This window comes from Vanacampus margaritifer, chromosome 12 (genome assembly GCF_051991255.1).
Source record: "Vanacampus margaritifer isolate UIUO_Vmar chromosome 12, RoL_Vmar_1.0, whole genome shotgun sequence".
Lineage (NCBI taxonomy): Eukaryota > Metazoa > Chordata > Actinopteri > Syngnathiformes > Syngnathidae > Vanacampus > Vanacampus margaritifer.
Window position 1 is genome coordinate 22,355,497 of NC_135443.1, and position 18,216 is coordinate 22,373,712.

An 18,216-nucleotide genomic window follows, 5' to 3' on the forward strand; every position below is an offset into this window, starting at 1 on the left:
TGCCGTGTACCCCTGTGCTGGGACGCCAGATGTGTACCGCGCCCGCTCGCTCACAAGGTGGCGCCATTGTCCTTGTGAATTTGAGCTGTCTGTGATTCAGGAGAGGCCTAGCCGCCAGGCCGCAAAGCCTGCCCGCTAGCTGCCCAGTTATTGAACCTGCCTCGAGGCTGACTGCCTCTTGCAGGCCCAAAGGCTATTATACGAGTGTATCGTGGCCCACCGGCCGCAACAGAGTTGTTCTCCGCTCGTCAGCCAAAGAGCTAACCGGCCGAGGCTAGTCGCCGTAGCCGCTGTTAGCTTGCTAAACTGACCGCTGTTGCAAGCGTCAGCTTGCTCCGCTGGTAAGGATTAAAGACGGTTATTAGCTACATGTGCTAATTCACTAACTCTATTGAATTACGTGACGAACTATATATTAAACGTACACCGACTTTGATTTCAATCCCGTGTCAAGCCTCCCTCTCCCCCGAGTGGCTTTTAGCTACCGTGGGACTCGTTAGCTAATCCAAAGCATGATGAAAACAACTCGCTGCGAGTCCCAGAACCGCCAAAAGACTCCGAGACCGACTACAGCGCAGTTGCCGATGGGATACTCAAAGCACTCCTGAAATTGTCAAAAGACCAGTCTTTGAGGCGATTGGGGATTGGGGGGATTGGGGATTGCAACGACACACCGTGCAAACCACAGCAATTTCAATTGGGCCCCCACTCTTCCCAATATGCGAAAATCGCTGGCATCCTGATTACACTCAAATTGGCAATTGAACAGTGTCACGGTGCTGGTTATTTGCACTGACTCAAACTATGACCGCTTCGCCTTCACCTGTCATCTACCGGCGTGGCGTCGAAATGGTTTAGCAAAGAAACCCGTTAAACACCGTGACCTCATTGAGACGTGCGACTACGGGCTTTTCTCTAATGATATACACGCCAGCTGGAAAAAGGTCCGGGTACACTCAAAAGTTCCAGGACCTGATAAACAACACTTTAACGACCTGACGGACACGTTTGCCAAGCAAGGGGCCCTGAACGGGACTCCTTCAACATTCGATAACTCTTGGCTTCCCTCCTAACCCACCCTGGAGTTCCACAGTGTCGCGCGTCGCCGCACTGCGTCCGCCGCTGTTTCTTGCGACACTCCTGCACGTACCACTTCGGGACCCGTAGCGTGCATGCCGCCTGTTCGGAGCTCCGACTTGGTCGCCCAGCAAGCCGGCGACCCTGCGGTGTTTAAAATCAGTCTACACTTTCCTGACCACGTCGCCACCCCCGTCTCGCCTGACGCGCTACGTGACGACAGCGACTTGAAAGACTTGCTCTCCGTGTTGCAAAGGCAGGTTAAAGGCTTTCTGTTTGGTGACTCCATGTCTCTGCCCGCCCTGCAGTTGGTAGTTTTACGGAGCCAAAGGGGGATCTTGCTAACGTAAGTCCTACGATGCGCCTTATACAGGCCACTGCAAATTCAAGGCTACCGTCACTGAGCTACAACAAATGGCGTACTGGCCCCTCATGCATAACGACGTGGCAACCTACATTAAAGGATGCCTGGTTTGCTGCCAGTTTCGGCCAGCAAACCCGAGTCACAGCGTACTACTCCAACATGAAGGAGTCACCTTCCCATGGTCTGATCTCCAAATTGATTGGGTGGGACCCCTGGTCAGATCGCTGGGAGGAAATAAATACTTTCTTAGTAGTTTGCGCATTCACCAAGTAGGTGGAATATCTTCCTGCTCCGAACGACACCAAAAGAGAAAGCTCAGTATTGTTCATTCAGTAATCTTACCAATTCGACATGTCATCATCATTGCTCTCTCTCTTTTTTTCCCCTCTTCTTCTTTTTTTGGTATGTGCGTGAGTATGTGCGTAAATTTGTGTTTTGTCACTTTAAATACATTTTCACAAACTTGAATCCAAAAGTCAGATTCCGGAGCTATAGACAAGTCTGTCGCCCATTTCGAGATGGGTAAATACATTTTATCAGTATACGAAAGTAACTTATATATTTTTGAGAGGTTTTTTGTTGTTGTCGGAGAAAGCTTTGTAATATCTTTAGCTCAAACAGGCAGTTGGAGTGTACCCCGAAGTGTTGGAATTAGTTTCTTTATCATACTTTTAACTTGCAGATAATGTAAAAAATTCCCGTTTTTTATTTTGTATTTTTGGATCAAGGATGTATACGATATAAACATATCTGAGAAAAGAGGGTGGAGATGTGTAATTCCTTTCTGGTCCCACACACCTAAATAAAACAATTGGTTGTTAAGTTGAAAGTCGGGGTTATGCCATATGGGAGAAAACCCGCAGGGCTGCAAGTGGGCTTTTGTAATTTCTAGTGCCTTCCACCAGGCAGTCAGGGTGGCGGAAATCATTGGGTTTTTAAAACAATTGTGTCGCTTAATCGATGTTGTAATAAAGAGTAAATCTAAAAGTCTGAGGTTATTACAATCCTTCTGTTCTAGTTCCAGCCAACAGTTAGTTTCTTTGTTGGGTTGTGCCCATAGAATAATATATAGTAGCTGGTTAGCTATATAGTAGTGCATAAAATTTGGTGCCTCTAGACCTCCTTTGGATTTACTTTTCTGAAGAGTTTTTTTTTTCCAGTAAAATTTTGTAACGGCCGAGTCCAACAGCCGGAACCAGTTAGACGTAGGTTTAAATGGAATAATTGAGAAAAAATCATTTATTTTGGGTAAAACTTTCATTTTAATGGTAGCTATTTGTCCTATTAGAGAAATGGGAAGATTATTCCAGTGCTCCAAGTCACTATAAATGCTATCCAGAAGTGGAGTAAAGTTTAAATGAATTAAATCAGTTAATTTAGGTGAGATTTTCATGCCTACGTATTTTAAATTGCCTATAGGAAATGAGTAGTGTGGATCCTGGCTTGCAGGGTTCCATGAATTTTCTGTAATAGGTAGTAGTGTTGATTTTGTCCAATAGAATAATCTGATAAATGTGAGAATTTAGTTATTAAGTTAAATACTTCCCCTAACGAAATAGCAGGTTTTTCTAAATAAAGTAAAATATCATCGGCATATAGATTAATTTTGTGTTCTGTTACCCCAGAGTGAATTCCTTGAATCCTTCTTTCCTGGCGTATAGCTAATGCAAGTGGCTCAATAAATATTGACAATAATAAAGGGGACAGTGGGCATCCTTGTCTTGTGCCTCGATGTAGAGTAAAACTCTGAGATATAATCCCATTAGTAGTAACTGTAGCTTTAGGAGAATCATATAATACTGACACCCAGTGTGAATAAATGACTTCCCAAAGCCAAATGTATTTAAAACAGCAAAGAGGAAGGACCCGTTAACTTTGTCAAAGGCTTTTTCTGCATCCAACGATATAATGACTGCCTTTTTTTTCTTTTCTTTTTTTTTTTGCTGATGACAATCCTGATGGTAAAGTATGACCACTGTAGTGAATCAACCAGGAATGGTTGAACCCGGATCTGCCGAATCGCCTGGTGTGAACAACAAGAATTGCTAACGAATAATGACTAGAAGTTAACATACTATGGCTTACAGTCTATTTGGCTACGGACGCTTGGTGGAGCACTTAACAGTACGATCCTAGCCCGTAACACTAATTACGCTATGTGGAATTAGACTAGATAAACCGTGAAATAATTGGCAACTGTAATTTAAGGAGTATGTACACTTAAAGTGTTGTGATTTTTCTGAATGACATGCTGCATGAAATCATTTCTTTAGTGTCTCAGCTAGCTATGAAAAGCTCCCCCGTACTTAGCCTTTTAAAGTCGGTTGGAATACTCTTTCCAAAACTTTGTTTAGTCTGGCTAGCCCAATCTAAGCCCTACGCCTGCCTTTCCCTAGCCTCGATGTACCACCGATAATGCTCAGAATTTTTTTTTCTTCTTCCCTTTACCTCCTTTCTCGGGTATTCTCGGGTAGTGCATGACTTTTGGAATAGGCCAGTTACTCTATAGGGACCTGCGTTAGCTTAGCATCTAGCAACCACCGTGTTGCGCTAACCAAACTAAAAAAAAATTCTTCTTCATTTTCCCGTAAACGAGCATCCCACAGGCGAGGAGATTCTCGTCGACCTCCACGTGCTTGAGACAACCTCCTTGTCTTTCTAAGAGAATTATGGCCCGTAGTATAGTGCCGGGTTTTGGGATTTAAGAAGGCGAAAAGCCTTTTCCCCATTTTCTCTATTTTCCTTCAATTTCTTCTTTTGGGTTTTTGTTTCCCTAATTAGTCATGATTTGATACAAGCCTTATAGCCTTAGGATAGGTTTTGCTCGTTTGGTAGGTTTGCATCTCTTTTGCGTCTGTCTCAGGCCTGTGCCTGTTTCTGGGACCTGAGTTCCTCAGTAGCTAATACAGTACCTAGTGAGACACAACCAGTTAACTGAATACACACAGACATACACTGCATACACATAGACCTGCAGATGGTAGGGTAAAGTTGTACCAGTGGTATGTGTTTCTTGTTGCAGTGGAGCGTGACTGGAACTACTGCAGTCTGAGCATGGCATGGACCCCTGCGACGGATCATCTGGACTCGTCAACCTGGACATCCTGACTATTCATCCCTCTTAACGAAGGGGGGTCTGTAACGAATATTGCCCGTCACCCTCAATTTTTTGGGAGGGAATCTCTTTGAATTTCCCTCCAGCAGGGACTGGATTTTGTTTTTACAACCCACAGGAAACACATACCTCAGCGCCTACTGCGATCTAAAGCCTGTTTAGCAAGCAGACTAGCGATAAGACTGCTTAACAGTCCCCAGACCACTTTTAGGGTCTGGGCTATCCACAGGAATCAGCCATGTGTTTTTGGAAACAACGCCCCTTGGAAGTTATATGGTATAACAGTGCCCTCCAGCGGCCATTATTGGTATTATCCTCAAGAATCCTGCCGCGCGTAATTAATCTGAAGTCTACATAATTCGGGACATAAACGGACTCCATGTACTTGACTGACATCAAGTGACTTCTGTTGTTTATCTTTGTACACAACCTTTATATCTATCTCAAAGGAATGATGTGTGTAACTCCTGCAGCCATCTAAGTTTAACTAATTAGTAAGCTTAGCGGATTCAATAACTTTATGATCGCGGTAATGTTTGAAATGTGTTCAGAATGATAAATGAAGCATCTGGCTTGTCAATTCTGATAAAAAAATTATCAAATGCTATCCCAAAAGCTTGGTGTCAGTCGACCAAGTCTGCTTCAAGCGCACGGAAGAGGCGGGACCGTTTGACCCCCCGGGGACATAAGCTTAAAAGCCAGCACGCGAAGGAACCTCTCTTCTTCGCTCTTATCCCTCTTCGCCTCTTCTCCTCATGCCCCATGAACTTCTCCTGACCATCACGAGAGACGTGGTCACCAAACACGCTGAGAGCGACCATGTGGCTTCCTTCTTTGAGCCCCGGACTTGAGCCACGCCGCGCGCCCTGAAGCACGCATCACGCAAGGACTTGCAACCACACTGCGCGTCCCAAAACGCGCGTGTCAGTTCCTGCCGAGAGCCGACCCACTTACCTTCTGCTCTCTGCATCACGCAGCGCTCCGCTGACCCGGTTCCACGACGGCTGTGACCCATTTCTGCTGCAACCGTGCGCTCGAGAGGCCCCGCAATGCCCAAACCAACTGACTGCGACCTCTCAACCGTGCAAGCACATCACCACCAACCGGCATTTGTGCCAGCCAATGATCTGCCATGGCCTCCCGCCGGTAGGACATGCCCGGAACACCTCCCCAGGGAGGCGTCCAGGAGGCATCCGAACCAGATGCCCGAGCCACCTCATTTGCTTCCTCTTAACGTGCAGGAGTAGCGGCTCGACGCTGAGTCCCTCCCGGATGACCGAGCTTCTCACCCTATCTCTAAGGGAGAGCCCGGCTACCCTGTGGAGGAAACTCATTTCGGCCGCTTGTATCCGGGATCTTGCTCTTTCGGTCACGACCCACAGCTCGTGACCATAGGTGAGGGCAGGAACGTAGATCGACCAGTAAATTGAGAGCTTTGCCTTTCGGCTCAGCTCCTTCTTCACTACAACGGACGGATACAGCGTCCGCATCACTGCAGACGCTGCACCGATCCGCCTGTCGATCTCCCGCTCTAACCTACCCTCACTCGTGAACAAGACCCCAAGATACTTGAACTCCTCCACTTGGGGCAGGATCTCATCCCCGACCCGGAGAGGGCACTCCACCCTTTTACGACTGAGGACCATGGTCTCGGATTTGGAGGTGCTGATTCTCATCCCAACCGCTTCACACTCGGCTGCTAACCGGTCCAGTGAGAGCTGGAGATCACGGCTTGAAGAAGCCAACAGCACCACATCAGCTGCAAAAAGCAGAGATGCAATGCTGAGGCCACCAAACCGGACCCCCTCAATGCCTCGGCTGCGCCTAGAAATTCTGTCCATAAAAGTTATGAACAGAATCGGTGACAAAGGGCAACCTTGGCGGAGTCCAACCCTCACAGGAAACAAATTCGACTTACTGCCGGCAATGCGGACCAAACTCCGGACCGAATAGCCCGTATCAGGGGGCTCGGTACCCCATATTCCCGAAGCACCCCCCACAGGACTCCCCGAGGGACACGGTCAAACGCCTTCTCCAAGTCCACAAAGCACATGTGGACTGGTTGGGCAAACTCCCACGAACCCTCGAGGACCCTGCTGAGGGTGTAGAGCTGGTCCACTGTTCCACGGCCGGGACGAAAACCACACTGCTCCTCCTGAATCCGAGTTTTGACCTCCCGACGGACCCTCCTCTCCAGCACCCCTGAATAGACCTTACCTGGGAGGCTGAGAGCAGTGTGATCCCTCTAAAGTTGGAACACACCCTCCGGTCCCCCTTCTTAAAAAGGGGAACCACCACCCCAGTCTGCCAATCCAGAGGCACTGTCCCCGATGTCCACGCGATGCTGCAGAGACGTGTCAACCACGACAGCCCCACAACATCCAGAGCCTTTAGGAACTCCGGGTGGATCTCATCCACCCACGAGGCCCTGCCACCGAGAAGCTTTCCAACCACCTCGGCGACTTCGACCCCAGAGATAGGGGAGCCCACCTCAGAGTCCCCAGACCCTGCTTCCTCAAAGGAAGGCGTGTCGGTAGAATTGAGGAGGTCTTCGAAGTACTCTCCCCACCGATTCACGACGTCCCGAGTCGAGGTCAACAGCACCACATCTCCACTATACACAGTGTTAACGGCGCACTGCTTTCCTCTCCTGAGACGCCGGATGGTGGACCAGAATTTCCTCAAAGCCGTCCGGAAGTCGTTTTCCATGGCCTCACCGAACTCCTCCCATGTCCGAGTTTTTGCCTCAGCGACCGCCGAAGCCGCATTCTGCTTGGCCAGCCGATACCTGTCAGCAGCCTTCGGAATCCCACAGGCCAAAAAGGCCCAATAGGACTCCTTCTTGAGCTTGACGGCAACTCTTACCGCTGGTGTATGAAAAATCAGTTTTCAATTATTTGGACGTGAGAGTGTCAAGATGGAGTTAATAAAAGCCGTTGATGTGCGAGCGGAGCATCTATCTAGCATGCACACAATCTTTGTAACAGATGTACAGTAGTGTGTGTGTGCAGTGTGTGTGTGTAGGTGTGTGTGTGTGTTGTGACGCTTTCCATCATAAAGCCATATGTCACATGCACTGAAGACACGCAACCGTTTGAGCGGATGTGATGTTTCTATCATGCAGCCATCGACCAACCAGGACAGGAGGCAATCAGCACCACTCATCAGAACCTCCCCAGAAATACATCTTTTCCCATACTTTTGTGAAGTCTCTCATCTTAGTTTCATGTTCTGTATTAATAGTTTTTTTATGTAAATGTATGTTTTTAAGACTTTGTGAGTGACTAAATGTAGAAAATACACTACAAAAAAATTACATAAGGAGAAAAAGTGCAGTGTGGTTTATTTGGTCCGAAGATAGCAAAAAGATTACAAAGAAATAATAACATGAATTAAGATAACAAAAAGTAAGCAAAATGGTATCAGTAAGGATACCAAAATAACAAAAACAAAGAAAGGTTATTGAAGAAAATATAAACAATTGCAGCAAGAAGTAAACAGTGATTAAAAAAGATGAAGAGGCAGAAATAAAGAGATGAATGAGTGAAAATGAACATAACAAAGATGAAGAAAATATGAATAAAGATAAAAAAGCAAACATAGAGGAAGAATGATAAAAAGTAAACCAAGATGACAATAAACTAAACTAAACAAGGTTAACAAAAAGTAAATCAAGATGACAATAAACTAAACAACGATAACAAAAAGTAAACAAAGATGAAAATGATAAAGAAAACATATACAGTGGTACCTTGGAGTTTGAACACAATTCGTGTGTTCAAAGTCCGAATTGTTCAACCTCCGAAATATTTTTTCCCATAGGAAATATTGTAAATGCAATTAATCTGTTCCCAAGCTCCAAAAACAGAAAATTCCTATTTTAATTTCTATTTATGTAAAGAAACAAAAACAAACACGTACACCCTGTACTGTACAGTATTTAAACAATAAAAAATACCTTACTTTTTTTGTTGTGGCATAATGGCCTCAGTGGAGGAAAAATGCTATGTTAATGAATGCATGCTTTAGTTCAGTGCTGAGTTAGTGTATTTTACATTGGGCATATTGTTAGACTACCAAGGGATCCTTGTGCGCTGTTTAGCATCAGACACGTTGTTGAACAGCTAAGGGGTGTCCTTGTGCCAGTATTTACGGAAGTAGTTACAATGACGAGATAATCTCCTTCCTAAATCCACTATGGTTCATAGCATTGTCTGTTTTTCTTTTCTGCCACTGGCACTGCTGTCTTTCTTTGGGCCCATGTCAAAGAAAATTGTCATGGAAAAATCCAAATACACTCACGAATGTACGGAGCACCTCGGGGAGTATTCACCCTCTCTGACTGGAAATGAGTAGCGCTTCGTCTCCACTACCGCACGTGAGCATTCTGCATCGCTCAGCTCGGCTTCACTCGGCTACCCGATCAAGGTATGTTTGGCTTTGCTTGGGTGTTCAAACTCCGAGAATGAGGTCAAACTCCGAGGCATTTTTTACTCAGATTTTTTGGTCAAAGTCTGATTTGCAGAGAGACGTTCGAACTCCAAGGTTCCACTGTACTGTACTAGAATAAGAAAACGTGAACAACTATAAAACAAAGTAAATGAAGATGGAGAAAAAAACAAAAAGTAAACTAATATAATGAAAACACAAACCAAGATAAAAAGTAAACAATACTGAAGAAAACGTGAAATAAGAAAACAAAAAAAATATAAAACAAATGAAACAAACAAACAAACATGAGTCAACGTACTTGGACATCTTCCTCCAAAAGTTTGGTTTCTCATTGAATAGGAAGGCCGTCCATATTTGGAGTGTTTTGCTGATTGTTATCAAAATCCAAACTATGATATGTGAGCGTTGATGATGATGGATGATGATGATGATGTTGGGAGGAGGAAACGTGCCTTGTTGTGTTTTGTGGTTGCTGGGAAATAAAAGACGCTAGTTTATCGCCACCATCATCCCTGCTGCTCTCCAGTGCATAAACAGGATTGGTCGTGATGGAAAGGCTGAGCAATCGCTCGGTTCCGTTCTTCGTCCTCATCCTCCTACCACAACTTGATGGCCTTCATCACCTGCCTCGCTGTCTCTATGTGTTATCTTCAACTCATGTTTTCTTCATCTTTCTTTGCTTTTTTAAGTTTTTTGTTCCATTTATCAGGCTGTTTCCTTTTGAGTATTTTTTGTACATTGACCTTTTGTAAGTGCTTTCTGCTATATACTTCCATTCAGTTCAAACTTGGGATCTCAGCACAAAATTCACTAAAAGTCAGATTTTGTCTTCAGGGTTTTTCTTGACTCAAATTGAGGCAGAGATGGTATCATCCTGACTATGATGGGTGACTACCGATACCAAGTATCGGTATTGGCACCGGTAGCTGTGACTACTCAAGGGTTGCGTATCGGTCGGGAAAAAAGTGGTATCGAACATCCCTAATCCTGACCATGCACTCCTGATGTGCATGTCTTCTGTAAATTCAACTGACTCGCTTTCATTTTTTACAGACAGCATATAATAATTCCATGTTTCAATAATAAGAATAATAATTCCAATAAGAATATGACTATTATCATATTAAAGCATTCATTCATTATCAGTCACTCAGGCTAGAAGTGGTGAGCAAAATAAGATGGAGGTGGCCGCCTCTTAATTTTGTACACAGGAAAAACCCTGGTCTTTGAGATACGAAAAATTAGCCTTTTGATATTTAACCACATCTCCAAGTGCTTCTTTTTGCTTCAAGTAAAACTTGTTATGGTTTAAAGCGAGTGGCTCATCTGGCACTGTTTTGTCTTCCTCCTCCATTCTTCCATCTTTTTTCATTCTTTCTTTCCATTCGCTCGTTCTCGGCCGCCTTGATTGAAAAGCTCTGCTTGCTTGGCACGCTCGCGAGGCGGCACATACGTACACATACACTACATCATGTTTATAATGTGTGGAAAACGGTGACCTCTTGCATACCACATTCTCTCACACACACGCACACACGCGGATGATTTATTGACAGTGTAGGGAAGCTCTTAACACTCTTTACACCTTTACAAAGTGTTTTGCCTGCAGCCAAAGACGGCGTGTCTCATCTAAATGAGATAAATGTGCGTAAAGTGATATGGCCTTAAACTTTTTTTCCCACAATAATCTGATTTTTTACGATTTTAATAGATTCCATCCACTCCCCCTTTTCCTTTTAGTAAAAACAAGTAGGACTTACATGACACACATAGGATAGGCAAAAAAATAACTTATTTAATTTATTTATTCTTCCTTTTTTTCATTGCTCCTCGCTATTTGCAGCGAATTTCTTAATGTAAGCTGCACATGTCGGATGCTGTATAACAAAAATCTGTCCTGAGTGATAAAATAGAATTATTAATTCCCTTAATGTTTGTCTCCCCAGATTCATCCTGGTGTTTGGATGTTTGGTCCTATCCGTGTTTTCCACCATTCCTGCTCACCAAGAATTCTCCTCGCACTGTCTTCTTATTCTGGTAGGGGACACACACACACACACACACACACACACACACACACACATGCAACTATCTGGAATTTAGATATATGTGTCTGTGTTCTTGACTAATAAACCATGCGTAATTGAAAGGGTGAAGGTCTATTGACATCGTTAGAAAGAGTAGCATTTTCAGCTGTAGGATAAATATCACATTTCACCTAACTGGCCTGAAAACTAGCTTTGATTTACTGCAAATAATGTAGCTTTGTTCATCTTGTCTATGCCAGAACAATTAAATACTCTTCCACTAGATGGCAGAAGGTGGAATCAACCTCTGTGTCCACCTTTTGCCATTCATACAATAAAAGGCCCGGAAGTAAATTTGTGAGTAAATTGAGGCAATATTATAATTATTCCAGTATACAGTGTAAATTTGTGAGTAAATTGAGGCAATATTATAATTATTCCAGGAAAATTTTTATTTGAAAGTCCCATGAATATACCTTTTGTGACATTTTTGTTTGGTGGGTAAAATGGGATTTTTCGAATGTCATATATCTGGCTTGGCTCATAAAGGTTGAGAAACACTGCTTTATTGTATTGATGAATGAGCTAGGATAGGTCTGTTTTTATGAAGTAAAGCTGAGAAGTGTTTTTGGTGTGTGTGTGTGTGTGTGTGTGTGTGTGTGTGTGTGTGTGTGTGTGTGTGTGTTCCTTTGTAGGAGTTTGTGATGATTGTTGTATTTGGTCTGGAGTACATCATCAGAATATGGAGCGCCGGTTGCTGCTGTCGCTACCGAGGCTGGCAAGGACGCCTCCGCTTTGCCCGGAAGCCATTTTGTATCATCGGTAAGAGGCAATGTGTGTGTGTGTGTGTGTGTGTGTGTGTGTGTGTGTGTGTGTGTGTGTACCTACATGTATACCATTGTCACCTTGGGTATACCACTAATCCTATTTTGCATGAGTGTACCTATACGCGCATGTATGTGTGTGCGTGTGTGTGTGTTATTTGTATGTGTTAGTTTTGTGTACCTTTATGCACTTGTGTGTTTTCCAGTGTGTGTACCTCTGTCACATTGTGTGTGCACCTACATGTGTCTGTGTGAACTTTGAAAATGTTTTTGTGTGTGTACTTTTATGGGTGTTTGTGTGTGTGTGCCTGTTTATGCATCTATGCAATCGTGTGTATATCTGCATATCACGTGGCTGTCTATTCTCGTGTGTGTGTACCTACATATACACACCTATATTTCCTTGAGTATGTACCTTCATGTTGTTGAGTACTCTTTTTTTTTTTTTTTTCTTGGGAGATCTCAGTATTGATCATTTGAAATGTCATCATCATTGTTCTCCCCTTTTTTTTTTTTTTTTTTTTTTTTTTTTGTATGTGTGTTTGTGCGTGTGTGCGTGCGTGTGTGTGTGCGTGCGTGCGTGCGTGCGAAAAAAAATAAAAATAAATAAGAATTCCCATACCGTTCACCTAAACCGAACACTTCAAAATCCAGCCAGAGTCGTGGGGCCGCCAGGAGACCCAAAGGGGGACCAAAGAAAAGAAAGAAAAGCGAAGCCCAGCACCGACCAGACACCACCCACCGGGCCACTAACCTTCACCAACCCCAAAGACATCCAAACTCCAACAAATCAGGGAAACCTCAAGGGCCCAAAGGAGAAACTGAGGAAAGGTAGAAAGGACAGACGAAGCAGAGTGAGATCCACAGACACCAGCCTCCACCGAATCAATGACCTGAGGGAGAAACAAGTTGTGTCTGAGTCTCGATAGATGCTGGTGTGGTGGATCTAGCATGCATGAAAATCTCCACCAAAGAGGGGAGCCGTCGACCCCCGCCAGGACAGAGCAAGCGCAACACCTCAGGGCCCCCCAGGCCGCGGCCGCGCCAAAGGACGACCCCCGGGCCCCGCAGGGGCCACCGGCCGGAGAGCAAACCCCGGAGCAGGAGCGCCCCCCACCCCAACGCGGCCCGCGCCCCCAACCCAACGCAGCAGGACGGGGCACTGCAGGCCCACCAGGCACCCCACCGGCCCACAACCCCCGCTCCCCCCGCGACCCCCCGCCCCCCCACCCCCGCCACCCACCCCAACCCAGCCCCAACCGCCCCCAGGCCCCCAAATCCCCAGACACCCTCCCCACCCCAGCACCCCCCACCACCACCCCCCACCAACCGACAGCCCCCCAGCCCCCGACCCCAGACCCCGGGGACACACCGCACCCAGGCATCCGCGCCGAAGAGGGGGCCGGGCAGCGGAGCGGAGAGGGCACCCGCGCCCACCCCACCACGCGGAGGGACGGAACACCAGGGGCAGAAGGGGAGATGGGGGCACCGGAGGACGGGCGGCATCCCCGAACCCCAGGCCCAGCGGGGAGAGGCCCCGGTCGTCACCCCAACGATCTAAGTGAAAAACTAACCCTGTTACTAAGTTCGCCAGCTCGCCGACTGGCGAACTCTACCCCTAAACCGTGTGTGTGACCCCACTCAGTGTATATACATAAGTGTGTGTGTGTGGTGCATTAAAATTGGGGGCAGGTGAACCGGAGCAGAGGGAAATGATATCCCCCCCTGCTCCGATCCATCCGCCCCCCAGGCATGTCAATGAGCGTATGTGGTGCATTAAAATAAATTAATGGGGGGGGGGGGGGGTGCACACGGACAGGCGACCGCAGCACTGCTTCATACCGCGGCCGCCCCAACCGATGCCCCCCCCCCCCCCCCCCAGTTGTGTGGTGCATTAAAATTTGGAGGGGAGCTGCAGGGCGGAGACGGTGTCTCCACCCCACCCCACACCCCCCCAAAGTGTGTTATGTGCCCTAAAATGTATTGTGCAAAACTAGTGCAGTGAGTTAAGAGGAGCGACCAGCTGGGCCCCCCCCAACCGGGCGGGGGGGGGGAGGCGCACCCGCCCACCAAAACCCCCACCCACCCCACCGGGACCCCGGCGGGGCTTGCCCCCCGGATACCGGGGCCCGCCCGAAGTGCCCGGAGGCCCACCGGAGCGGGGCGGGCACAACACCAATCCCGCCCACTCCCCCGGCCCCCGGAGCGCCGAGACCCGGGCCACGGACGGAACCCCCGGCCTAGGGGAGGGGGAGGAGGGCGGACAGGGGAGGGAGAGGGGACGGGGGAAGGAGACGACAGGAAGGGCAGGAGGCAGCAGCAGGGCCGCAGAGAGAGGGGGAGAGGAGGAGGAAGGGCGACGAGGGAGAAGGGACAGGGAGGCGGAGGACGGGCGGGGAGAGGTGAAGAGGGAGAGGAAGCAAGGGGGAGGAAGGGGGAGGGGAGAGGGAACCACGGGGCACCCCGGCGGCCCACAGGCCCCGACCCGCGTCGCCGGACTCAGAGCGACGGACCGCGCCGGGGCGGCGCCGCCCCGGACACCAGGGAGAGCCCCGCAACACAGCACCCACCACGAGACCCAGGGAACGACCAAGACGCAGCCGCCACCCAGCAGCCAACAGAGGGGCAGACCCGCCCTCGCCCAGCCAGGGGGGACAGCACCTGTAGCGTTAGTCCCCTGGCATGCAGTGAATCCGAATATTAGCCTTTAGTGCCCATTGGAGGTGAATCTGTTCGATCCTGTTGGCAGCAACTGGGTTGCATGTTGTTGAGTACTCTGTGTACTGTGTATACTGTGTGTATACCCGTAATCCCATGTGTGTGTAACTGCATATTTGTTTGTGTACATTCTGCTTATCACGTGCTTTTATATGTGCAATACCTTTTTTTTGCACATGTGTATACCACATTTGTGTACATCTCAGCTGAATGAAACAAAAAATCTGTCAAACCGTACGTACGCTAAGACCTTTCTGAAAGACAATCAAAAAAGACAATGACGAACACGTTATGATGACTCAACACCTCCAAAGGTGAGATATTGTGTGAGGTTGACTCATACGCATTGTGAAGCCGCTGACCTTCCCCCCTCCCCAGACATCATCGTACTGATCGCCTCCGTCGCCGTGGTTTCTGCCGGCAGCCAGGGCAACATCTTCGCCGCCTCAGCCCTGCGCAGCCTCCGGTTCCTGCAGATTGTGCGCATGGTGCGCATGGACCGGCGGGGAGGAACCTGGAAACTGCTGGGGTCTGTCGTCTATGCACACAGTAAGGTATGACCCGTAGCATAATTACAGGAGGCAGCTGGGCTGTCAAACAAGAACCAGAAAACCTCCTGGTTTTGGTTGGCACTGGATCAGCAGCATTTTGAACCCTATGTAGAGTCTTTAGAACATTTGTAGTTCACCACCTCGGCTCTGATATATTTCCATATGATGATAAAAGGGTGGGGGGAGTCTTCACAATTAATCACCAATGCAGCCAGCTAGGTTAGCACGTCTGCTTCCCAGTGCTGAGGACATGAGATCGAGTCCGGGCTTCGGCCTTCCTGGGTGGAGTTTGCATGTTCTCCCCGTGCTTGCGTGGGTTTTCTCCGGGTACTCCGGTTTCCTCCCACATTCCAAAAACATGCATGGCAGGTTGATTGGACACTCCAAATTGTCCATAGGTGTGATTGTGAGTATGATTGTTCGTCTCTGTGTGCCCTGCAATTGACTGGCAACCAGTTCAGGGTGTACCCCGCCTACTGCCCGAAGCCAGCTGGGATAGGCTCCAGCAACCCCCGCGACCCTTGTGAGGACAAGCGGTAAAGAAAATGGATGGATGGATGGATGCAGCCAGCGATGGTGTATTGATCTATTCTCCTGGTTTTAAGATGTTCATATTTCGAAAATGTTCCCGTTTATTATTATTATTTTACCAAGACTTGATAAAGCACATTAATACAAGTAACGGAAGAACTATGGAGCTCGTCTCCTGGTTCAAGTCAGCACTCGAGCAGCAGCATTTAGGACACTCTGGAGAGTATTAGAGTATTTGCACTTACCATATTTTTCCTGACTAAGAGTTGCTCTGGATAAGTCGCACCAGTTAAATAATGCATCATGAAGAATAAATAAGTCTCTCTGGTCTTTTTTTTTGGGGGGGGGGGGGGTGGATTACAAAAACCCTGACCAGGAACAGTAAAGCTCAGACTCACACCCAGAATCCTTGCTCCCTAATCATTGTAGTGTTCGGAAATATGCTGCAGGTACGCACTCCTTCACTCTGACCGTTCGGAAACTCAGAGCTTTGTCCAAATATGCCGGATGTGTTGGATGAAAGTTCCGCTTCGAACTAGAGAAAAGTCTTTATTTTTAGTTTAAAATGGCTTACCTTGACAAAAATCATGCATCGCTTTGTACGAATTGTAGTGCAAATAATAAGGAAAGTAAAATTTGAAGAGGTTGAAACTTTTCCCACAAAGTTGTAAAATTGTCCAAAATGCCTTGATAAGATAAAGAATTTACGACAGAATTAAAGCAAGTACCAGGAAAACTGTGATTCTCTTCTATTGCTTCTAGTCAGCACTCAAGCAGTAATCTTTGTGGCCACTTTGGAAAATATTTAGACACTCAGTTAAATTAGAATTGCATCGCTTCTTCCTAGAACATAACCAAGCACAAGCGTAATTAGAGGTTTCACACATCAAGCTGTTGGTTGCTAAGTGTGTATTTGGACTGTGTTGTGTGTGTTACTTGTTAGGAACTTGTGACGGCGTGGTACATCGGCTTCCTGGTGCTTATTTTCTCCTCCTTCCTGGTATACCTGGTGGAGAAGGAGGAAAACAAGGACTTTGCCACCTACGCCGACGCGCTGTGGTGGGGCACGGTGAGAGAGAGCCACACATGCAAACCTTCAAAAACACCTCTCAGACCTCATTTATCATAACAGTCATTCAACTAAGTGTACACTTTTTTCTCTCATGCTAATTATGCACGAAGCTTATTTTAATGCCAGTTTGTACAGATAGAGGGGGAGTTGTTTTAGATTATTGATTGATATTGAGTGAGTGAGTGAGTGAGTGAGTGAGTGAGTGAGTGAGTGAGTGAGTGAGTGAGTGAGTGAGTGAGTGAGTGAATGAGTGAGTGAGTGAATAGGCGCAAATTAAATAATTGAGGAAAATGGATGACCTTTGAACTTACCTCCTGTTGAACATTCAGATCACTCTAACTACCATTGGCTATGGTGACAAGACGCCGCAGACTTGGACTGGGAGATTATTGTCCGCCGGCTTTGCTCTCTTGGGAATCTCCTTCTTTGCCTTGCCTGCTGTGAGACACACGCACACACACAAACACACACTCAATAGACATTTTGTGTACATTGTTAGTTCTGCTCACTGTGTGTTGTTTGTTTCAGGGCATCTTAGGTTCAGGTTTTGCCCTGAAGGTACAGGAGCAACATCGGCAGAAGCATTTTGAAAAAAGACGGAATCCTGCAGCCAGCCTCATCCAGGTAGCACACATGCACACACAAACACACACTGCACCCCTTTCTCTTGCAGCACACAGAAGATTAGAAAAAACTTTTTGTGTATTCCCTACTGTGTGTTTAATGTCACAGTGTTGCATGTTTTCACCTCTACTCATCCTATCAGTGTAGTTTTGTGCGTTTATGTGTCTGTGTGTATGCGTGCAGATGGTAATTAATGGCGTGAGCCGTTACCATGGCGATCATGGCCCGGACAGATGTACCTCCAGCCTACAATGATTTTTCACATCACACCATATGCTTCTTTTTCTTCTTCGTCTTCTTCTTCTCCTCCCCCCCTTCCAGTATTCCAGTAACCTGACAACATTTACCCTTGCAGGTGAAAGCAACCTCGGGAGAAGATTTAATTGTGTTGATTAAAATGTGATGACGCCACTCATCTATGAATTACGCCTCCATTACACACCCACATCACACATCTCATCTTGACACTGTGTTTTGGCTGACAGATAGCAGGGAAAATTACCGCCACTGTAGCTGGTCCCGCTCCAGCTGTTGCTTTTTGAAAGGGGAGATGTTCAGTCCAATTGAGTAGCATTCAAATTAAGACCCGACTGCCAGGTGATTGGCGGTAGTTTTCCCTCCCTGTGCACTGTGTGAGCATTCGTGTGAGTGTTGTTTTCATGAAGGCTTTCTGAGCACGTCACAAGCGATGGTGTCGCATCACAGAGCAATTCAACACAAAAAGGCAATAAGAATGCAGAGTTGGTTAGTCATTCGGTCGGTCCGTCTGTTCTTCCATTCATTCGTTTCATCCAGTCACTTGATTGGTGAATTAGTTTGTCCTGTCCAGTTTGTCAGTCAGTCGTTGGTTGGTTGGTCCGT

The 18,216-nt window shown here is 46.9% G+C and overlaps 1 protein-coding gene across 5 annotated transcripts in view; it reads left to right on the plus strand.

Moving 5' to 3' along the window:
* Positions 1 to 18,216, plus strand: part of LOC144061896 (potassium voltage-gated channel subfamily KQT member 5-like) — a 93,715-nt gene that overhangs the window by 45,825 nt on the left and 29,674 nt on the right. For all 5 annotated transcript variants that reach the window (XM_077582812.1, XM_077582815.1, XM_077582811.1 and 2 more), the window contains exons 2-7: positions 10,955 to 11,045; positions 11,731 to 11,857; positions 14,956 to 15,131; positions 16,603 to 16,728; positions 17,061 to 17,171; positions 17,260 to 17,355. In XM_077582812.1, coding sequence (XP_077438938.1) covers positions 10,955 to 11,045; positions 11,731 to 11,857; positions 14,956 to 15,131; positions 16,603 to 16,728; positions 17,061 to 17,171; positions 17,260 to 17,355 — 727 coding nt within the window. The remainder of the gene's footprint in view (positions 1 to 10,954; positions 11,046 to 11,730; positions 11,858 to 14,955; positions 15,132 to 16,602; positions 16,729 to 17,060; positions 17,172 to 17,259; positions 17,356 to 18,216) is intronic.